Source organism: Drosophila erecta, unplaced genomic scaffold (assembly GCF_003286155.1).
Source record: "Drosophila erecta strain 14021-0224.00,06,07 unplaced genomic scaffold, DereRS2 tig00000021-arrow-pilon, whole genome shotgun sequence".
Classification (NCBI taxonomy): domain Eukaryota; kingdom Metazoa; phylum Arthropoda; class Insecta; order Diptera; family Drosophilidae; genus Drosophila; species Drosophila erecta.
Window position 1 is genome coordinate 5,592,813 of NW_020825198.1, and position 18,575 is coordinate 5,611,387.

General features: G+C 46.0%; 4 protein-coding genes across 5 annotated transcripts; 1 reads left to right on the forward strand and 3 right to left on the reverse strand.

The window, feature by feature from the left end:
* The first annotated feature begins 56 nt into the window (after positions 1–56).
* Positions 57–1,953, forward strand: LOC6545733 (TBC1 domain family member 13). Of its 2 annotated transcripts, XM_015158285.2 has the most exons (6): positions 57–240; positions 307–386; positions 445–917; positions 993–998; positions 1,056–1,579; positions 1,633–1,953. In XM_015158285.2, the coding sequence occupies exons 1-6, from the start codon at positions 221–223 to the stop codon at positions 1,745–1,747; spliced, it is 1,218 nt and encodes a 405-aa protein (XP_015013771.1). In that variant the 5' UTR covers positions 57–220; the 3' UTR covers positions 1,748–1,953. The 2 variants fall into 2 exon arrangements, with proteins under 2 accessions (XP_015013771.1, XP_001971627.1); XM_001971591.3 differs by lacking the exon at positions 993–998.
* Positions 1,901–4,093, reverse strand: LOC6545734 (cytosol aminopeptidase). Its single transcript, XM_001971592.3, has 3 exons — positions 2,793–4,093; positions 2,275–2,739; positions 1,901–2,217 (listed from the first exon to the last, which is right to left on the reverse strand). The coding sequence occupies exons 1-3, from the start codon at positions 3,843–3,845 to the stop codon at positions 2,077–2,079; spliced, it is 1,659 nt and encodes a 552-aa protein (XP_001971628.1). The 5' UTR covers positions 3,846–4,093; the 3' UTR covers positions 1,901–2,076.
* A 452-nt stretch (positions 4,094–4,545) lies between these two features.
* Positions 4,546–6,754, reverse strand: LOC6545735 (cytosol aminopeptidase). The gene is made up of 3 exons (XM_001971593.3): positions 5,467–6,754; positions 4,947–5,411; positions 4,546–4,894 (listed from the first exon to the last, which is right to left on the reverse strand). The coding sequence occupies exons 1-3, from the start codon at positions 6,526–6,528 to the stop codon at positions 4,754–4,756; spliced, it is 1,668 nt and encodes a 555-aa protein (XP_001971629.1). The 5' UTR covers positions 6,529–6,754; the 3' UTR covers positions 4,546–4,753.
* Positions 6,755–6,890: 136 nt separating this feature from the next.
* On the reverse strand, positions 6,891–16,793 carry LOC6545736. The gene is given in 6 exon segments (XM_001971594.3): positions 6,891–8,690; positions 8,847–9,042; positions 9,110–9,317; positions 10,149–10,310; positions 14,720–15,352; positions 16,417–16,793. Coding segments are annotated over 5 exon segments (1,443 nt in total). The 5' UTR covers positions 14,912–15,352; positions 16,417–16,793; the 3' UTR covers positions 6,891–8,005.
* Positions 16,794–18,575: the final 1,782 nt, after the last annotated feature.

Genomic DNA, 18,575 nt, shown 5'->3' on the forward strand with positions numbered 1-18,575 from the left:
TGCCAGATTTCGTGTTTTGAATTTTGCCGCGCAATGCACCAAACATCGATAGTCGCAGCGAGCATTCTATCAGAGCTAGCACCATCTGGCAACCCCGTCGTTTTGTTGTGTTTTTTATCTGCAGGTTTCACCCAGCATTAAACGGAGATAAAGCTTTAATTAAATACATATAGGGGTACTGCAAGGACCCAGCATAGCCCCGCTCACATAAGGCCGCCAAATGTCTATTTTCAAGGCGCGGTAAGTTGATTTTCGAAGCTAATTCAAAGTGCCCATAAACAAAGACTTTCTCTTACCAAATTGCAGAGTCAAGGAATTCGAGGATGTTTTGACGGGGCCACAGGATTTAATTGACCTGAAACAACTCAGGAAGCTGGCCTTTAATGGTAGAAAGCTATAAGTACATTTGAAAGTAGCAATATTTGAAGTCTGAACAATCCACAGGTGTGCCCGACGTGCAGAGTTTTCGAGCACTTAGTTGGAAGCTACTCCTGGGGTACTTGGGGCCCAGGCGCAGTAGTTGGACCACGACCCTGGCCCAAAAGCGAGCCCTGTACAAACAGTTCATCGAGGAGCTAGTCCTGCCCCCAGGGCACTCGAGTAATGGAGGGGGCGTAGACGGTGGAGATGGGGACAAAGTCGATTCGGGGGGCGTTGGCCTGCAAGATCATCCGCTGAGCGAGGGACCCGAGAGCGCGTGGAACACGTTTTTTAATGACAACGAGTTCCTACTGCAAATCGACAAGGACGTGCGGCGCTTGTGTCCGGACATATCCTTCTTCCAGCAGCCCACCGATTATCCCTGCGAAATTGTGGTTCACAGCAAAGGAGAGCACGGACGACGGCTCCACGAACGGGTGGTTCCCGCCGTTCTCAGTTCGGCGAACGTGGAACGCAAAGGCCTGGGCATGACAAAGGTGAGTTACAGATTGGATTTGTGCTAGACAATAAGCTCAGAATGTGTTGTTTTATGCATACCGTGTGGATTTTAGCAGCAAGTAAGTAAGCCCACCACGAGATGCCCCAAACCTAATGATTATTTGCCCTTTTTATAGATAAATTTGATTACAAAACGCTCTGTTGAAAACTATGCCGCCATGGAGGAAGGCCAAGAGGCTCACTGGGAGGTTGTGCAACGCATTTTGTTCATCTATGCCAAACTGAATCCCGGCCAGGGATATGTCCAGGGTATGAACGAGATCGTGGGACCCATTTACTATGTTATGGCTTCCGATCCCGATCTTTCATATCGCGCCCACGCTGAGGCTGATTGCTTCTTTTGTTTTACCGCCCTGATGAGCGAGATAAGAGACTTTTTCATTAAAACATTAGACGACGCGGAAGGCGGCATCAAGTTTATGATGGCCAGGCTATCTAATATGCTGAAATCAAAAGACCTAAGCATTTACGAGCTGCTTAGGAGCCAAGAGCTGCATCCGCAGTACTATAGCTTCAGGTGGCTCACACTGCTCCTCTCGCAGGAGTTTCCACTGCCAGATGTACTCCGCATTTGGGATTCCGTTTTTGCGGACGAACAGCGTTTTGATTTCCTGATAAAAATATGCTGTTCAATGATACTGTAAGTAAACGTAACTTTGATAGAAAGCTAAAACTAATTTTGAATTTTTGCAGAATCCAAAGGGAAGCAATATTGGAAAACGACTTCGCCTCGAATGTGAAACTCTTGCAAAACTATCCGCCAATTGATATTAATGTTGTGATTGCTCATGCCGGATCATTGGCGTAGCAGTTCTCCCAGGAAAAGATCCTTGTGCCCAAATGCTTGCAAAGCCACCTTAGTTTTTTAACTGAAAGAACCAAGCAATCAACTATATTTTAGTTAGCTCCAATCTTCGAAACGCACCCTTACAGGAAAACCAATAAGTACACGCATTTTCACTTCTTTTACATGACTTATAATTTGTATGTCATTAATAAACGAATTAATTTTAACATTTTGTGGTCCCAATTAGATAAACGTCAGAACGTTAAAGAAGTCATAGGTTGGTCAGTCGTTAAAAGAATACCGATGAACGTGTGGCATCGTCTAATAAACCTAAAACACTGTTCGAAGGATCACTTGTTAAGTTTTGGAGCTGTGTCCTTGCATATGGACTGTGCAATAAACTCGATGAGTGTCCTTGTAGGTCGTCCGGCCATGCCCTGGCGCAGATACTCGAACTCATCGCCACGTGTGATCATCACGTTGGTGGCGTCCTGGATGGAATAGTTACATCAAATCAAAGTCCTACGATTAACCAGAACGGAACTTACAATATGCATCCATTGGCCACAAGGCACGAATTCACGCAGGAAGGCGGCAGCTTTGCAAGGACGACCACCACGACCAATGCCGTAGTTCTGGACATCACTGCGTCCTCCGGCACGCACAGCCTTGCTGTAGTAGTTCCACAAGGGGAAGCGCCACACGCGATCGCCAGTGTGCATACTGGCGTGCTTGATCTGCTGCCATAGGATCTCGGAGTTGGTAAACACTCCACAGGCCGCCTCATCCAACGCTTGGCGCATATATCCCGAGCAGGTGCCAATGTCAATGATGCACTTCGGACAGAAGTTCTGCCCGTAAAGCAGGGCATCCGCCAGCACTAGAACATCTTCGTGGTCGGTGCACTGCACCTCAATGGTTTTGCCATTCATGGATTTCACCATGTCTCCAGGACGGAAGGAATTGCATCCAATGACGTTCTCGCACAGAGGTATTAATCCACGAATGTTGACCTAAGAGCAAGATGGTTATCCTAGGAATACCATGCAGCAGTCCAATAACTTACCGGTAGCCTCAGACCAGCGACAGCCCGACAAGTGGCCACCACAACGGCTGCTCCAGTCATATCCCCACGCATGTGGAAAAGTTCCTGCTTCTCCTTTAAGCACAAGCCACCCGCATCGTAGGTCACTCCCTGCCCAACCAGGACAATGGGACGCTCTTCGGCACAGGTTCCGTAGTAACTAAGTTCCAGAAAGATGGGTGGTTCGCAGGAGGCCTTTCCCACCGCCAGGAAGGCGTGCATCGACTGGCTCTCGGCCCAACCCTCGACTTTGACCTCCACGTTGACACCAGACTTACACAGCACCTCGACGACATTCTGGGCAAAGGCAGTGGGGGTCAAAAGGTTGGAGGGCATCTCCTGCAGCTGGCGGGTCAGGTTCTGCGCCGCCGCCTTTTGGAGGCCAATGCGCCATCCTTCTATGTCGCAGATCTCGTCCTTTGTAGCGTACAGATCGATGGAGGGCACTGAAATACGCCGCTTGGGATCCCGAAGCTCCTGGTAGATCCAGATCCCCAGAGCTGCTCCCTCCGCGGCAGATTCGGCGTGTCCACAGTTCTCCACCTCGATGCGGTCGGTATCCAGTTCAGCGAGTATGCGGCAGGCATCCGCTACCGAGCGCCGGATGGCCTCCTTCTGCTCGTCGAGCACCTCGTACGGATTATAACCCAGGCACTCCTTACCCAAACCGATAACCGCCACCGCCGAGTAGTAGGGCACCCGCTCCGGCTCCACGGCGAATAGGACGCGGGTCTCTCCCCTCTTGGGCATAGGTCCGGACATTCGCAGCACTTCTAGCAACCGGCCGTGCGTCTTCTGCACATTGTACTTCCAGCCGGTCGGCGTCAGGATGCCGGCATCGTTCTTGTCCTCCTCGTCGGCGTAGACTCCTACGACCAAGCCGCGCGACGGCGGATCCGCGCAGATCTCCATTTGCTGCAGCTGCAGCATCTGGTTGATAGCCTGCGAGGCGTACCTACGATGACGGACGACCTCCGGCCGGCGAATGGTGAGACTACACGCCCGGGCTATGGCATTGCGAGATAACCGAAACATTTTGCTTGTAGTTCAACTTAAAACTTTGAGGAATGCTAAAGGATACTACTATGATTGAAAACTTGCTCTTCGATTTTCTGTGCCGCTTCAAAATTATTCATGAAATTTTTTCACCCAGATTAGCTAAAAGTGTGTACGTGTTCAACCTCGAAACGAATAAACATAAGACTGATATAGTCTTATGTTTCAGTTCCCACGTAGCACTGACAGAAACCTTCATAAGGTTACTAGATCTTCGTGAATTTAATTTAAAATCTGTGCCTGCTTAGTGCGATGCTTTTAGAGAAAATGTCCCACAGTCGTCCGTGAATAAGGCCAATTGTATAAAGTAGCAGCAACTAGAACATGCAATGGTTATTTTGCGTCCAGCAATCCAATACATTCCGCAAAAAGTTATAAAACCACTCTTTGCCAATACCAAATCTTGTATAGCCTACGTGATCTGCAGATTAGATTTATATTACCATTTTATTTTAACCTAAAGACGATATCCAGGAAATATATAGGACAAATTAATAAAGACGGAAACCAATGTTATGCTAACCCACTCATTAACCTAAATATCTAGACCTTGCTGTATGATTATTATCGCAATAAGTACACTTGCCATTCAAAATAATTATTATATTTGCCATGATTGGTTTTCCAAATAAGAATGTTAACCAAGTATTTACAAAAACATATTTGCGTGAATTTAAAGTTTATTTATATGTTTAATATGTTTACTTAAAACGAACAAACATTTTTTTCCCCAGGAACAATGTTGTTGGAAATTTTGACTAAAGACATCCATCCTGCACAGACTTCAAAATATTTCACCAAAAATGGACATAGTGATAGCGCTGTTACTGCCGTTGGGATTTCTCATCTTCGGTCAGCTGCTCATGCCCCGATCTCTCCACTTGGTCCTACTTGCCCATCTTGGGAGCGGTGTCCTTGCAGATCGTCTGTGCAATGAATTCGATTAGAGTCCTAGTGGGTCGGCCAGCCATTCCACGACGCAGGTACTCGAAATCAATGCCGTTGGTAACCATCACATTGGTGGCGTCCTGGAAGGATTAGTTCATTCAAAGTCCTACGATCAATAAAAACGGAACTTACAATATGCATCCATTGGCCACAAGGCACGAATTCACGCAGGAAGGCAGCAGCTTTGCAAGGACGACCACCACGGCCGATGCCGTAGTTCTGGACATCACTGCGTCCTCCGGCACGAACCGCCTTGCTGTAGAAGTTCCACAGGGGGAAGCGCCACACGCGATCCCCAGTGTGCATACTGGCGTGCTTGATCTGCTGCCACAGGATTTCCGAGTTGGTGAAGACACCGCATGCAGCTTCGTCGAGGGACTGGCGCATATATCCCGAGCAGGTGCCGATGTCAATGATGCACTTGGGACAGAAGTTCTGGGCATAGAGTAGGGCATCGGCCAGCACCAAGACATCCTCGTGATCCGTGCACTGAACCTCGATGGTCTTGCCATTCATGGACTTCACCATGTCACCCGGCCGGAAGGAGTTGCAACCAACTACGTTTTCACACAGAGGGATCAGCCCACGGATATTGACCTAGGATCGGATTGATTAATAAAGGAACTACCTAAACGAGTCTCAAATCCCTTACTGGCAATCGAAGTCCAGCGACTGCCCGACATGTGGCCACCACCACAGCAGCTCCAGTCATGTCGCCGCGCATGTGGAAGAGCTCGTGCTTTTTCTTCAGGCACAAGCCGCCGGCATCGTAGGTGATGCCCTGGCCAACCAGGACGATAGGTCGCTCCTCGGCACAGGTGCCGTAGTAGCTCAACTCCAGGAAGATGGGTGGCTCGCAGGAGGCCTTTCCCACCGCCAGGAAGGCGTGCATCGACTGGCTCTCGGCCCAACCCTCGACTTTGACCTCCACGTTGACACCGGACTTACAGAGCACCTCGACGACATTCTGGGCAAAGGCAGTGGGGGTCAAAAGGTTGGAGGGCATCTCCTGCAGCTGGCGGGTCAGGTTCTGCGCGGCAGCCTTTTGCAGCCCAATGCGCCATCCTTCTATGTCGCAAACTTCGTCCTTGGTGGCGTACAAATCGATGGCCGGTACAAAGATTCGGGTCTTGGGATCGCGCAGTTCCTGGTACAACCAGATACCCAAGGCGGCTCCTTCGGCAGCCGACTCGGCGTGTCCGCAGTTTTCCACCTCAATACGATCGGTATCCAGCTCGGCGAGAATCCTGCACGCGGCGGCCACCGACCTGCGGATGGCCTCCTTCTGTTCGTCCAGGACCTCATAGGGATTATAGCCCAAGCACTCCTTGCCCAGACCAACGACAGCCACCACTGAATAATATGGAATGCGCTCCGGCTCGACGGCGAACAGCAGACGTGCTTCGCCCCTCTTGGGCATGGGTCCCGACATCCGGAGCACCTCTATCAGACGACCATTTGTCTTCTGAAGATTATACCGCCAGCCGGCGGGTGTCAGAATGCCGGCATCGTTCTTGTCCTCCTCATCCGCATAGACGCCAATGACCAAGGCTCGCGACGGCTGATCCGCACAGATGTCCATCTGCTGGAGCAGCAGCATCTGGTTGACCGCCTGCGAGGCGTAGGATCGCTTGATGAACTTCGGGGCATATTGGCGGCACACCGGCGAACGAGTGCAGATGCGGAAGAGTAACTGGCGCGATTTACCGAACATTGTCCCAGTACTTTTTCTTCACACGTAAAGTACCCTTCAAAAAAAAAAATGTTGTTCCGAAATCGAGAAAACAAACTAAGAATTTATCGTTCGTAAAATTTAGTTTCCAATAAATTGGAAATGATAACCAGTCGAAATAGGGGCTAGTGCAAGTATGGCAATTTTTTTACGTTAAATTTTTCTTTTGTGGAGTTAGTTGTTAACTCTACGAAACGATCACGGATACTGAGTTCTGTGGAGCTGCCCAGGGGTTGGGTAGCAAACGGATTCGAAATTCGGATGACGGATGACCCAGGGCCATCTATACGATATTCCATACGATACGATGCCCATACGGATTGCATGAAGAAGGCCAGGCAAAATAAAATAAATTTACTTTGCTTTCGTTTATTAGTTTCCATACTCAGCATAATCATTAGGTACAATTCGTTCATTAGGTATAATACTGCTTAACATTTGAGACACCAACTAGACACAGACACGTACACGTACACGTACACCTATGGAGAACATTTGTGGTAACGTATATTTCGGTTTTCGATTTAGCTACCATGAGCAGATATATATATTCCGGTATATAAAATAACAATGGCTATCGAACGTCCTCTATCGTAATTCACTGCGACAATTCTTGTACTTATTGTGTGTGTAAATCGACCTTTTGGTTGGGTTGCCGTTGCCTCGGATATGTTTCAGTTTAAATGGCTTCAGATTCGATTCCTTTCGTTTGGTGGGGTGTGGTTCGCGGTTTGCGGTTCGCGGTTCGATGCGAAAATATGCAGTTGGGAAATAGATACAGATATAGATATAGATACAGGTATAGGTCTATATAGTTGAAGTTCATTCATCAAGTGGGGTGGTGGGGCAACGAGGATTCAACAGAGACTAGCGTAAACTTTGAAGGAGTGCAACAATCTAGGGGTGCGCAGAGCACATAAGAGGCACATTAGTTATTTGAGCAACTGTAGCATAGAGACTAGAGTGTTATCCAAGATGCTTGGTACGCAGCGGTACTTTGGCATTCGTCTTCAAAAAAAGTCATTCCAAAGCCAGCACTTTAAAGCCTGGCTTTCATTCTGTACAAGAGGGTGGAACGAAGTTCTTATCTAGCACTTTTAACGTTTTTTTGGCTATTCATTATATTTACAAGAACATTTATCGTGGAGGCTTTCACCTTCTAGCTTTGTCCTTTACACACCGAAATTAGGTTTCTAAATTTGATTTATTTGTGCCCATCATATTTTTCTATTACCAAATTGCGAATAAATAAATTTGATCTCTTTATAGCAGAATATTACTTCCCAGTAGCCACGGCTAAAACGAAATGGCTGGACATTTGTATGCCACCAATAGCAGTTTAAAGTTAACCATTTCAAAGGTACAAAACTCGAGCAAAGGAGTTCCACCCTGTTGTACAACCGATATAAAAACCCAATGCGAGCCTCACATTGATCGGGACCAAATCTTAAAGTGGCAATCACAAAATCGTGGTCACTGTTACGGGTAACCCATCGGCATTCACGGCATGCTCCGTCTGCACACGAGTGCCGAAGCTCTCCACACTGGTGGCCTTGCTGAGATCGATGGCGGGCACATCCTCATCATAGTCGGAGGCCAGCTCCTCCTCGGCCAGGTAGCTGCACTTCGTACTGGGCACCGCCACCGATTTGGCCAGGTGCGGCTGCTCCTCCTGTTCATGGTAGAAGTGGGTGCGGTCCATGTAGATGATACCATCATCCGTGTCGTCGTCCGTGTGGCAAACCGGATAGTGTCCGTAGCCCGCCTCGCACTGGTACGGATTCGATTTGACGTGCACGTTCCGGCAGCTACCGCCGCAGTTCTGGTGGCTCTCGGCATCGCCGCCATTGGCCCCATAGCACTGACCCCGGTGCAGCGAGTGACCCACCGAGTGGCCATGGGCATTCAGTTGACCCACCCCAGCCGCACTGCTGGAGTGGGCCACTGACTGCTAGATGTGCGAGTGGGAGCGGGCTATGGAGAGCGAGTAGGGACTGAGGTCCTTCTGGATGCGCATCGAGTCGTAGATGGGGAACTCGCAGCACAGGATGAACTTCAGGGCACTGGGCACCTCCACGTAGACGGCGGGAGGCACTGGTATCAGCGGCGAGGTGGACGCTTTGTACTTCCGGTACTCCAGTTGGCTGGAAAAAGCGAGGATAGTATAATAAATCATTTCAATAATAGACAGCTCTACGATTTATTTATGAACTATTATCACTAAATACCCCTTACTTGTAGTGTACGAGGGTATACTAGATCCGTTGAAAAGTGTGTTGTAGAGTGATATTTGAACTTACTCTTTGTACTTCTCATCGGCACTTCGTTCTCGAAGGGGAATCCCCGACAAGAAGAGGATGATCATCGTGGTGAAAATGGGGGAGGCAATCGCCACCCACTCGTGGCCACTGATCACGTTCAGCGATATGGCAAAGATGCCCCACCAGATGACCACTTCGCCGAAGTAGTTGGGATGCCGCGACACGCTCCACAGTCCTTTTCAATTTCCATTAAAACGATTGTAAATTATATAATATTAGTTAGTATATTATTCCCAGCTCACCATCATTGCAGAACTTGCCCTGATTGGCCGGATCCTGGCGGAAGGAGAACTTCTGCAGATCCGCGTAGGTCTCCGCCAGCAATCCAACGATGAACATGCCCGTGCCCGTGGAGTCCAGTGTGGTCATGGTCTTTGGAGCGCGCGGCTGCGAGTGGCGCGGTGAATTTATTATTATTACAGGCAGTGACACAATATACACCCAAACGGCCTAAAAAAGAACATGAATTCATAATCACTTTATGTTTCCAATAACAGTGCTATATTTAAATCGATTTGATTCCTTATTTGCTAGGTTTCATGTAACCTATTAAGTTGGGTTTTCGATCAATCCAGAATTTATATAGGCAAAGTGGCCATGCAAATTCACCAGGCGAATTTCCATTGCGGCAGTTATGCTCCGATTGCAATGTCAGTATTTCAACTGGCAACAAGTGATTGGAATTCGGGTGAAATGGGAAATAAATGAAGACAAAACGATGGCAGGACATGCCACATGCAGCACGCCAATGCCAATGGCAATGCCATGGACTGCAACCACCAGCCGCCCACTTGGCATCCAACCGCCTACTTGGCGTCCAACCGCCCACTTAGCCACCAGCCATCAACCCGCAACCACCCAATCCTACCCAACCCACCCATCCACTTAACGTTTAGCTGGTGTCGCCCACATGTGTCATGTCACTCTGCCGGAGAGAATGCCGCTTTAATTGTTGGACGGTCTGGGTATGGGTATGGGTATGGGTATGAGTTGGGGTCTGGATCCGAGCCTCTGGTTCTGGGCCACATTGAGATTACAATTTCCACCAGCCATGTCGAGCGCAAACGGACGACAGGTGCTGAAATATGAAATATTCAAAACCTGTGGGCGCGTGTCAATTAGTGACAGTTTGATTGATTTTCCACCTGCAAGTTGAAGGTTCTGTCATTGAGCGTCGAATTGAAAAGTGGCTGACGCAACCGATTTTTCTGTGGCCCACCCATCGTCCTCCCTCCTCCCTCCTCCCTCCTCCGTCCTCCGCCCTCCGTCAGCGGAACTCACCTGGAAGGTCCAGAAGACCGCGTAGCGAATGATGTTGCGGCGGGTATCCTCGAACTGCTTGTCGCGGCCCAGCTTCACGATGCGATATAGTAGGTATCCCGACAGCCGCGCGCCCCACAGGCAAACGAAGAGCGTGACCATCAGCTGCCGACTGTCGTAGGCCTGGAACAAAAGTTAATAACTATAGTTAAGCTACCAGGACCTTAAATAAGTGCGAAATGCCACTAAAATACCTACAAAAATACACAATTTGGCACTGACCATGCATGGTACCCATGCTATTTATGACTTTATCTTACGTATTCACTTTCAATAAAGTTAAGTATTCCTTTCACAAACTATCCATTTTCGTTGTATTAGTAAGCTTTTAAAGCTTAAGAAGTAGGCCAAAATAGTAAAGGTGTTGCTGGGCAATAAACTGGTGTTTGGATCATCTGCGCCGGCAATAAACATTTACTATCCGCCATTTAGACGAATGCGAAATATTCGGGAGGCAATTGAGCGAGGCTCTGGGAAAGTTAGAGTTCAAGGCTGGGTTGTTATCCTTGGACAGGTGGGCACACTCGTAACTATTTCGGTATCTCACTACAATACAATAACAACGGGCATTGGGCTCACCTAGGGTATCCAGCCATTGGTGCCCACACCTCTAAAGCGTAGGAAAATTCATTGGCCAACGGGCAATTTGCACGAATTTTCGCGTTTGCCGCTCAAAGTCAAATGTTCTTGTACTTCTTGCTGCGATATTTTATTTTACAAAACCACTTTCGGTGGTCATGCAAATTTTTGCATAAATAAAGCGCAGCACGCACGAGTACCAGTGGTTTGGTGCTCCTCTCCACTGGCCAAAAATGGACATGGCCAGCCGGGTTTGCTGGTTGGTTGGTTCAATAATAAATGAGTCGACTGCACTTTGCATATTTATAAACGCCATTGACGGCCGCACTGAATCCGAAATGCATTTCTCATGGAGGAGCCGTCAAGCGTCGTCGTGAAAAATGCAGAAAAAAAGAAAAAAATTGCTAAATTGCTTTGTCAATGGCAGCGAATGGGCGGCCTGGTTCATGACCGTAACCGTAACCGTAACCGTAGCCAAAGTCACTGGCAGGACGAGGTCACTGGGTTGTGTGGCATTATGGAAGGGCAAACAGTTGATAGTTTAATGGGTTTGTCGTATCGCAGGGCGGACTTGATTGCCCATTTTGTCGATTGATTGAGCTGCCTGCCAGCCATGGGGCTCAAGCATTTTATGGCTCGATTTATTAAGCGACTCTGAACGGCGATAAACCATCCACAGGCGGGACGACTGCATGAGGCGGCACTAAACCATTTTTATGGCCATCACAGCACAGCTGCATAGTGGCATACTGGCATAGTGGCATAGCGCAATAGTGCAATAGTGCAGTACATGCAACAACGGCCACAAGCAACGGCAGCACTTCCGTTTCCGGTCGACGTCCTGCGACCGCCATTTTCCCCTAACCCCTCCCCCACCCGCTCCTTCCGCAACAAGGCTTCCAATAAATTTTGCATTGCCAACTGAGTCTGAGCAGGGGGCGGCAACTTAATTTTAATTTACGATCGATAGCCAATGTGGCAACAAAAATTAATTAAACTATAGCTCAAGTGCCCGAGCGAGAATTAATGCCTCAATGTTTATTTTGCGTGTGGGATGACAAATTTAATGCACATAAATGTGTGCGGTCGAGAGAACAGCGCATTGTGTTGATTTTTGCACACACCCGTGTGTTTGGAAAGCAAAGACCAACAACAGATAAGAATGAATTCATTACTCAATTTGTATCTGTTGTCATGGGTAATGGCTTAAAGACCTTAACCAGCTTTCATGGGCCATAGACATAAAGTAAATCGATACATCCGGGTGGCGTTTAAAACTGAAAGCCGAACGAACAGCTTTTACGGCTTTGTTTCATGAAGAGGTCCCTCAAGCGTATCATATTTTGTTAATATTGTAGATTTATCTCTACTGAGCTCGTTTCAAGTAGCCATAATGTTCGCAAAGTAGGCCTCAATTAAATTATATGAAAACAAGATAAAATGCTTTAGTCGATATATACTCGAGTGTCCCGACTATCAGATACCCGTGACTCAGCTGGTGGAAGTGCAAACGAGAAATTTCAACATTTTCTGTAATATCGGTAGAAATCGGTAGAAAATTAACATTTACAAATTTTTTAAATTTGAATGCAGTTTTTTAGAGAATTACGCCAGAAACATTTAGAGGTATGCCACTTCAAAATCCGATTAAGATAAGTTGAGTTATGGAGTTTTGAACTTCAGCCTTAGGGCATTTCTTAGTTTTTTGGAATTTCTTTAACATCATCACATGAAAAAATTTACAACAAATTTGAAAAAAAAATAATTTTTATATTTGAATGCAGTTTTTTAGAGAATTACGCCAGAAACATTTAGAGGTATGCCACTTCAAAATCCGATTAAGATAAGTTGAGTTATGGAGTTTACAACTTCAGCCTTGGAACATTTCTTAATTGCTTGAATTTCTACATCACATCAAAAAAATTACAAAAAAATTAATAAAAAATAAATTTTTAAATTTGAATGCAGTTTTTTAGAGAATTGCGCCAGAATCATTTAGAGGTATGCCACTTTAAAATCCGATTAAGATAAGTTGAGTTATGGAATTTTGAGCTTCAGCCTTGGAACATTTCTTAATTGCTTGAATTTCTACAACATCATCACATCAAAATAATTTAAAAAAAAGATAGAATGCTATAGTCGCGTTCGACATTTACAAATTTAAATGTGGGTTTGTGGGCGTTAGAGTGGGCGTGCAACATGCTTAATCTCAACATTCTAGCTTTTGTAGTTCCTGAGATCGAGGTGTTCATACGGACGGACAGACGGACATGGTCAGTTCTACTCGGCTATTGATCCTAATCAAGAATATATACTCGTATACTTTATATGGTCGGAAACGCTTCCTTCTGCCTGTTAATACTTTTCAACGAATCCAGCATACCCTTTTACGCTATGAGTAACGGGTAAGACAATCTAGATAAGCAGGATAATGAAGCAGATAACTGCGTTTAATGAACACTGAAAATTGAAACCAAAATAATTTCCCATTTCAATTCAACTTGATAATTAAATCCTTTTTATCTGTTTAAGTGAAGTGCATTCAATCTTGACTACATTGTAGATAAGAAATTATATTTCATATGTATGGCTTCGATGGTTTCAAATATTGTTCCTTTATAGGCAGTGCTACGCATATGGTACTCCGTAATTGCCTGCAGACACTAATTAAGGTGAACATAATTTGCCTCTTAACTGCCGTGCTAATGAGCGGGAAAACTGCGAAATTGGCCATCAATTTGGCTTAATCAATGGCAATCTGTGGGCCATTCGGCAGAGGCTGTATTCAATCGGCTTGGCTTTCGCTTTTGAGCGGCTTCGAGCTGCTTTCGGCCGCAAATAGCCTTACTTAGCTGCTTAGGCAGCGTGCTGGGTTGGCGGAAGGACATGCCGACAGACAGATTGAGGACCCTCACGATGCCAAGGTCAGGCTCAGCCAGAAGGAGACCTCTGTGTATGTGTGTGTGTGTGTGTGTGGGTATGTGTATGTGCCAGCTGCATCTATCCACCAGTTACTACCACCAGCTAGTACCTACCAGTTACCAGCTACCAGCTACCAGAGACCACCTAGAGCAACTACAAATAAAACAGAAACAACAAACGAACAACGAGGAACAACAGCTGAAATGTGCGCCTCGATGGGCGGGTGGGCGTAACCTTTTGTTTGTCGGCAATGGATGTTTGCGTCTGTATGCGTTGATGTCTGTATCTGTGTCTATGTCTGTGTCTGTGACTGCGTGCGTATGCAAAACTCAGTTTTCAATGTCAGCAGCCGAAACCACCACCCACCGCCCAACGCCCACCGCCCACAACTGCAGCCCATTTACGCCCAGTTGGCTGACTTGTTTATGGACACGCTTCAAGTTCACAGAATTTAATTTCGCTAACAAAAAAGTAACGCACGATGAAAACCAACGAGCTGTTAAACAAAATACAAAAAAAGGCACATAAATTATGCATTGTTTAAAATTGAACTATAGCAATAAATTATGCACACATCAGATGTTAAATATATTGAACTTTTAATTATTCAAATAAAGCAATTCAAAGCATTCTTTTCCAACGAAATTGGATGGCAGTCATGGGATATTTATTATTGACATTGCGAAAATAACGCAATTTTACCAATTTAATATGTTTTTGATGTTTAATAATTTATTACGCAAAACGGAGTTAAGATTATTGCATTGCAGCAGTACACAATACACATTATTTATACCCTTTTAACATTTTAAGTTTCATACGTGTTTTTTGGTATCCTGAATAGCTTGCTATCCCAAATGAATCAGGTGAAAATGTTTCATTAAAGAGTTTAAGAAATTCCTAATCTATAGCCTCAATAAACTTTAAAAAAAATAAACTTTAAATTTAACAATTAAACTTCCAAATCTAGTTGCCCCCACAAATATTAAACTTAATATACTTCAACTACATAATAAATCATTTTTACGTACCTTCGAAGGCCGATCAATTTGGCCAAGAAAGAAGGTGAGCAGGGAGATGATGATGAAGTTAACGCCGCCGGCAAAGTCCGTCAGCTTGTCCATTTGGAGCACGGAGTTGATCAGGAAGAAGACCAGCTGCAGACTGCCCACCACGATGGCGCTGATGGCGAAGTGATCGTAGTCCAGTACATTTACGGCCATTGTGGCGGCGCTCGGCTTTCACCTTTCACCCAGCCAGACAGGCTTTCACCCAATCCGCTCTATTTGTGGACGCGTCGGCAACAGGTTATGGTCCTCCACCACCTGGCCACCAGCTGCTTCTCCTGCTCCTTCCCTTTGCAGTTCTTTAATATTGCAAAATGTTGTGCCTTCACATCGCTTCATCCACACCTAGCCAAAGTCGCCTCCGAACTGCTGTCTGTGTGTGCCACTCCCACCGCCCACAGGCCTTTACATGCTGTGGTGGGTGGCTCGGTGGTTGGGTGGTTGGGTGGTGCCTTCGCCGTCTGGTGGCTGGTGGGTGGTGGCTGGTGAGTGGTGGTCCGTGGCGCTGGCCGCCTGCCAAGGAGTCTCTGTCTGTTTTTTTGGGGGCCGCTTGTTGATTACGTATTTATGTGATGATTGTTTATATTGCGGTCGCCTCTGCAAAGTGCAATAAATAATGCAATTTGTATATGCTGCGGCAGCTGCAAGTTACGAGTATTTGCTAAATGAAAACTTAATTCAATTTCCCGCGCCCAGCGGCACGCTAAGACCATCTAAGAGCACCACAGCCACGAAAAAGCCACAGTTTGCCCCTTAACCAGCAGCTTTGTAAGCAAATTTGAGTGAAACCACCTCGATATGGCAACAATCTCAAGACTCGTTTGTGCGAATCTGTGTGCATTGAGCCGGCAAATCGTTGGCGAAACGGAGACTAGAGCCATATGCTATCCATCCATCTTGGGCAGGGGTGTAGATGTGGGAAATGTCCTGGGGGTTTTAAGCCACTCACACAGCCCTTGCAAATAGTTCAGAGATATATTCGTAAGCCACACTAATGCGGTTTTTTTAATATTAAGTGAGCTTAATGAGCTCACCCACTTGCCGTGTGAAGTGCCACATCAAACGCCTAATCGAATTATGCAGAAGTCGAGCCCTCAAATGGATTACCCACTGAAATATTCAGGAATCGAAGATGCCTAAGCACCCCCTTCAAAAAATCCCGCCTAAGCCACTGGTGCTGACTTTAAGTGTCTGCCGGAATGCTTTATATGGCACATACTTCAGCTGCCCGGCTTAACTTCTTGAGCCTTTATTTGCCCCTTGGTGTTGACTGCATTTGCACAGCACTTCCTTTGGGCACCCTCGACTATCCAAATATATCCCCACACACTGGCTCTTCAGAGATCCCTATTTGGGCAACATTTCCAGCCTGCATGTATAATTAACAGGCCGACTTGGTTATCTGGGATGCATTGCGCAAATCTGGGCCCGCACATAGCGTGGCTATAGTTTATAGTTTATAGTTGCTGGTGGACAACCGCAGGGCATCGATTTTGGGAAAGCTGTGCAAAATGTACTGCCGACGGATTAGTTGCGGCTGAAATGGTTGTTGAAATGTTTTAATTGTGTTGTGCAACTCAATTGAATGTGCATTTTCAAGGATTATTTCAGAGATTTAAATTTGCAATTGATTTACTACTCATTGCTCATAGAGAATTTACCCTTTTAGCCCATTTCACTTAAAAAGTTGTGCAACTTTAACGTGCTTAAACGATTTTCCATTATTCAGAAGTCTGAAGACGCTTTTAAAACTTTTCTCTTGACGGGATAAACTTCAGTTGGAATTAATTTTACTACTCCGCAATTAAAAAGTTTCCGTGTTCGTTTCTATTAGGACATTCAATTGGATTTTATTCTGTTCAGTGATGCTCCTTAATAATTTAACTCGAAAATAAAGTTCATGGCAGCTGTCAGAACTTTTTACCGGCCAATAAGTTTTGCTAAACGTGTTATAATCTGCATTTTAAATTAACTTTTACGGCATAACGAAGCGCCTATTTACCAAAATTAGGGAAAGTGCGGTATTAGTTCTAAAAAATTTGAATGCTATTTAATTGAATTCAGAATTTGCTCCTAATGTGTTTTTAATTGCATTTACCAGGATTTCCTATTAATTTAAGCGCTTTTCGCCACTGTAATTGCAATTTGGGTAATTACATTTCGGCTTTGCAATCGAGTGTGAAATTAGCGAATTTCGTGGAGGCAGAAGAATTTTGAATTCCTAATTGCCGATGTCGGACACACAAACTGTAGCCAAGCTAATCCTATTCGTGCGACTTGCTGCAAGTTGCATCCCCCTGGGGCCCACAAAAGTAGGCAATGCTTTTTGTGCCTCGCATTCTTGCCAAAGAAATGCATCAGCGTGGCACATTCATTAAAGCAACACCCGCGGCGCATTCAAGGCCCAAAAACAAAGGCGGCAACCGTGTTAAACTTGTGCCACCTACAAAGCAAAAGAAAAGAGAAAGGAAAAACACCTCAGTGTATGCAAATGTGTAGTCAGTCAGCTGTGCTGTTGCCACTTGGCTTGCCCCTCGCTCGTTGTCGTTGTCATTGTTGCTGTTGTTTGTGTTACTTTGAGCTCTCAATGCACAGACAAAAATACTAGGCTGCTGCACCTCATCGAATGAGAAATGCATTTCCAAATAAATTATTATTTAAACATTAAGACAACATCATCTAAGAAGATGAATCCTTCGGAGTAAAGTGCAAAGCTTCATCCGCCTGTTGATCAGCCAGGCGCTGCCCTAGTAGCCCGTACTTTCTTGCAGTGCACTTAGCACTGCTCGGCAACGCGTGGCAGAGTCGCCGGAGTGTGGGAATCCGAGCGGACAGGGGTTATTCGTAGCCGCAAGACATTGACAAGGTGTCTGCCAGGCTGTCACTCACACTCACCGCAACTCACTGCAGTTCTTGTTGTTTTCCCTGTGCTGTGTTCTTAGTATCAAAGCGAGAGTGAGAGTGAGAGTGTGTTTGTGTTTGTGTGTGGCAAAGCTCAGGAGTGAATTTGCATATGCGGCAAGGACCCCGTCGCCCGGTTTCCCCCACAATTCACTTTCCACACTCTGCACCCTGGAAACGAATAGTTTTTCCCCAAGCTGTGCCCACTTTTAAACGCATTTTCGCGTGCTTTGCATTTTTCGCCAGCGTCGTTTGCCATTGTCGCCACCTTCTTGTGGGCATTAAGGAATGGCAACGATGCACTTTTCCCCCACAATTGAACAGGAAAAGCCAATTTCAATGGGGTTTGCGGCTAATAATTTTGACAAATCGAATCAGGCGAGCTTTGCCAGTCAATTGAATGGATTTGCCAGCAAAAGCTGGCCAAGAAAACGATTTCTCCTTTCAAGTATCTACAATCAGTGCTATTAAATTCCAAAGTAGAGTGTAAGTAATTGAGGGGCTTGGAAAAATCAGCTCGACGTTAGTTTCACACCTCTTGCCGTGCACTTACATGCGCTTTGCATTAGGGGGACACAAAACAGATTAAATATAAACCCAAAACTATTACAACACATTTTCCCGCTCGAGCCAAGACCATTCTCGATTTTTCGCGCGCAACTACTATGTATTTTGCACTGCACGTATTTGTTTTCCTGCAAGCTGGGGTGAGTGTGTGTGCCTCGTGCTCTTGGCACTGAAAATTGCAGCCATGTAATGGAATTGGCTGCGGTTCAACGGTGCGTATGATTAACTTTATGGCAGCGGCAAAGCGGAGGACTAAACAACTTTCATTTAGTGAGCAGCAAATTGCCTGCTGTACGATACACCACTTACGTGACTGCCTGTTTGCCGTTTATGCTAATTGTTGTCATAGTTT

What these genes read in the sequence shown, in the direction of transcription:
- LOC6545733 (XM_015158285.2), top strand. Translation starts at nt 221, where the DNA reads ATGTCTATTTTCAAGGCGCG. An exon ending in ATGTCTATTTTCAAGGCGCG is followed by an intron (nt 241 to 306) that starts GTAAGTTGATTT and finishes ACCAAATTGCAG; the next exon opens with AGTCAAGGAATTCGAGGATG. An exon ending in ATATGCTGTTCAATGATACT is followed by an intron (nt 1,580 to 1,632) that starts GTAAGTAAACGT and finishes GAATTTTTGCAG; the next exon opens with AATCCAAAGGGAAGCAATAT.
- LOC6545734 (XM_001971592.3), bottom strand. Translation starts at nt 3,845, where the DNA reads ATGTTTCGGTTATCTCGCAATGCCATAGCCCGGGCGTGTAGTCTCACC. An exon ending in TCGCTGGTCTGAGGCTACCG is followed by an intron (nt 2,740 to 2,792) that starts GTAAGTTATTGG and finishes TCTTGCTCTTAG; the next exon opens with GTCAACATTCGTGGATTAAT. An exon ending in GTGGCCAATGGATGCATATT is followed by an intron (nt 2,218 to 2,274) that starts GTAAGTTCCGTT and finishes TATTCCATCCAG; the next exon opens with GACGCCACCAACGTGATGAT.
- LOC6545735 (XM_001971593.3), bottom strand. Translation starts at nt 6,528, where the DNA reads ATGTTCGGTAAATCGCGCCAGTTACTCTTCCGCATCTGCACTCGTTCG. An exon ending in TCGCTGGACTTCGATTGCCA is followed by an intron (nt 5,412 to 5,466) that starts GTAAGGGATTTG and finishes ATCCGATCCTAG; the next exon opens with GTCAATATCCGTGGGCTGAT. An exon ending in GTGGCCAATGGATGCATATT is followed by an intron (nt 4,895 to 4,946) that starts GTAAGTTCCGTT and finishes TAATCCTTCCAG; the next exon opens with GACGCCACCAATGTGATGGT.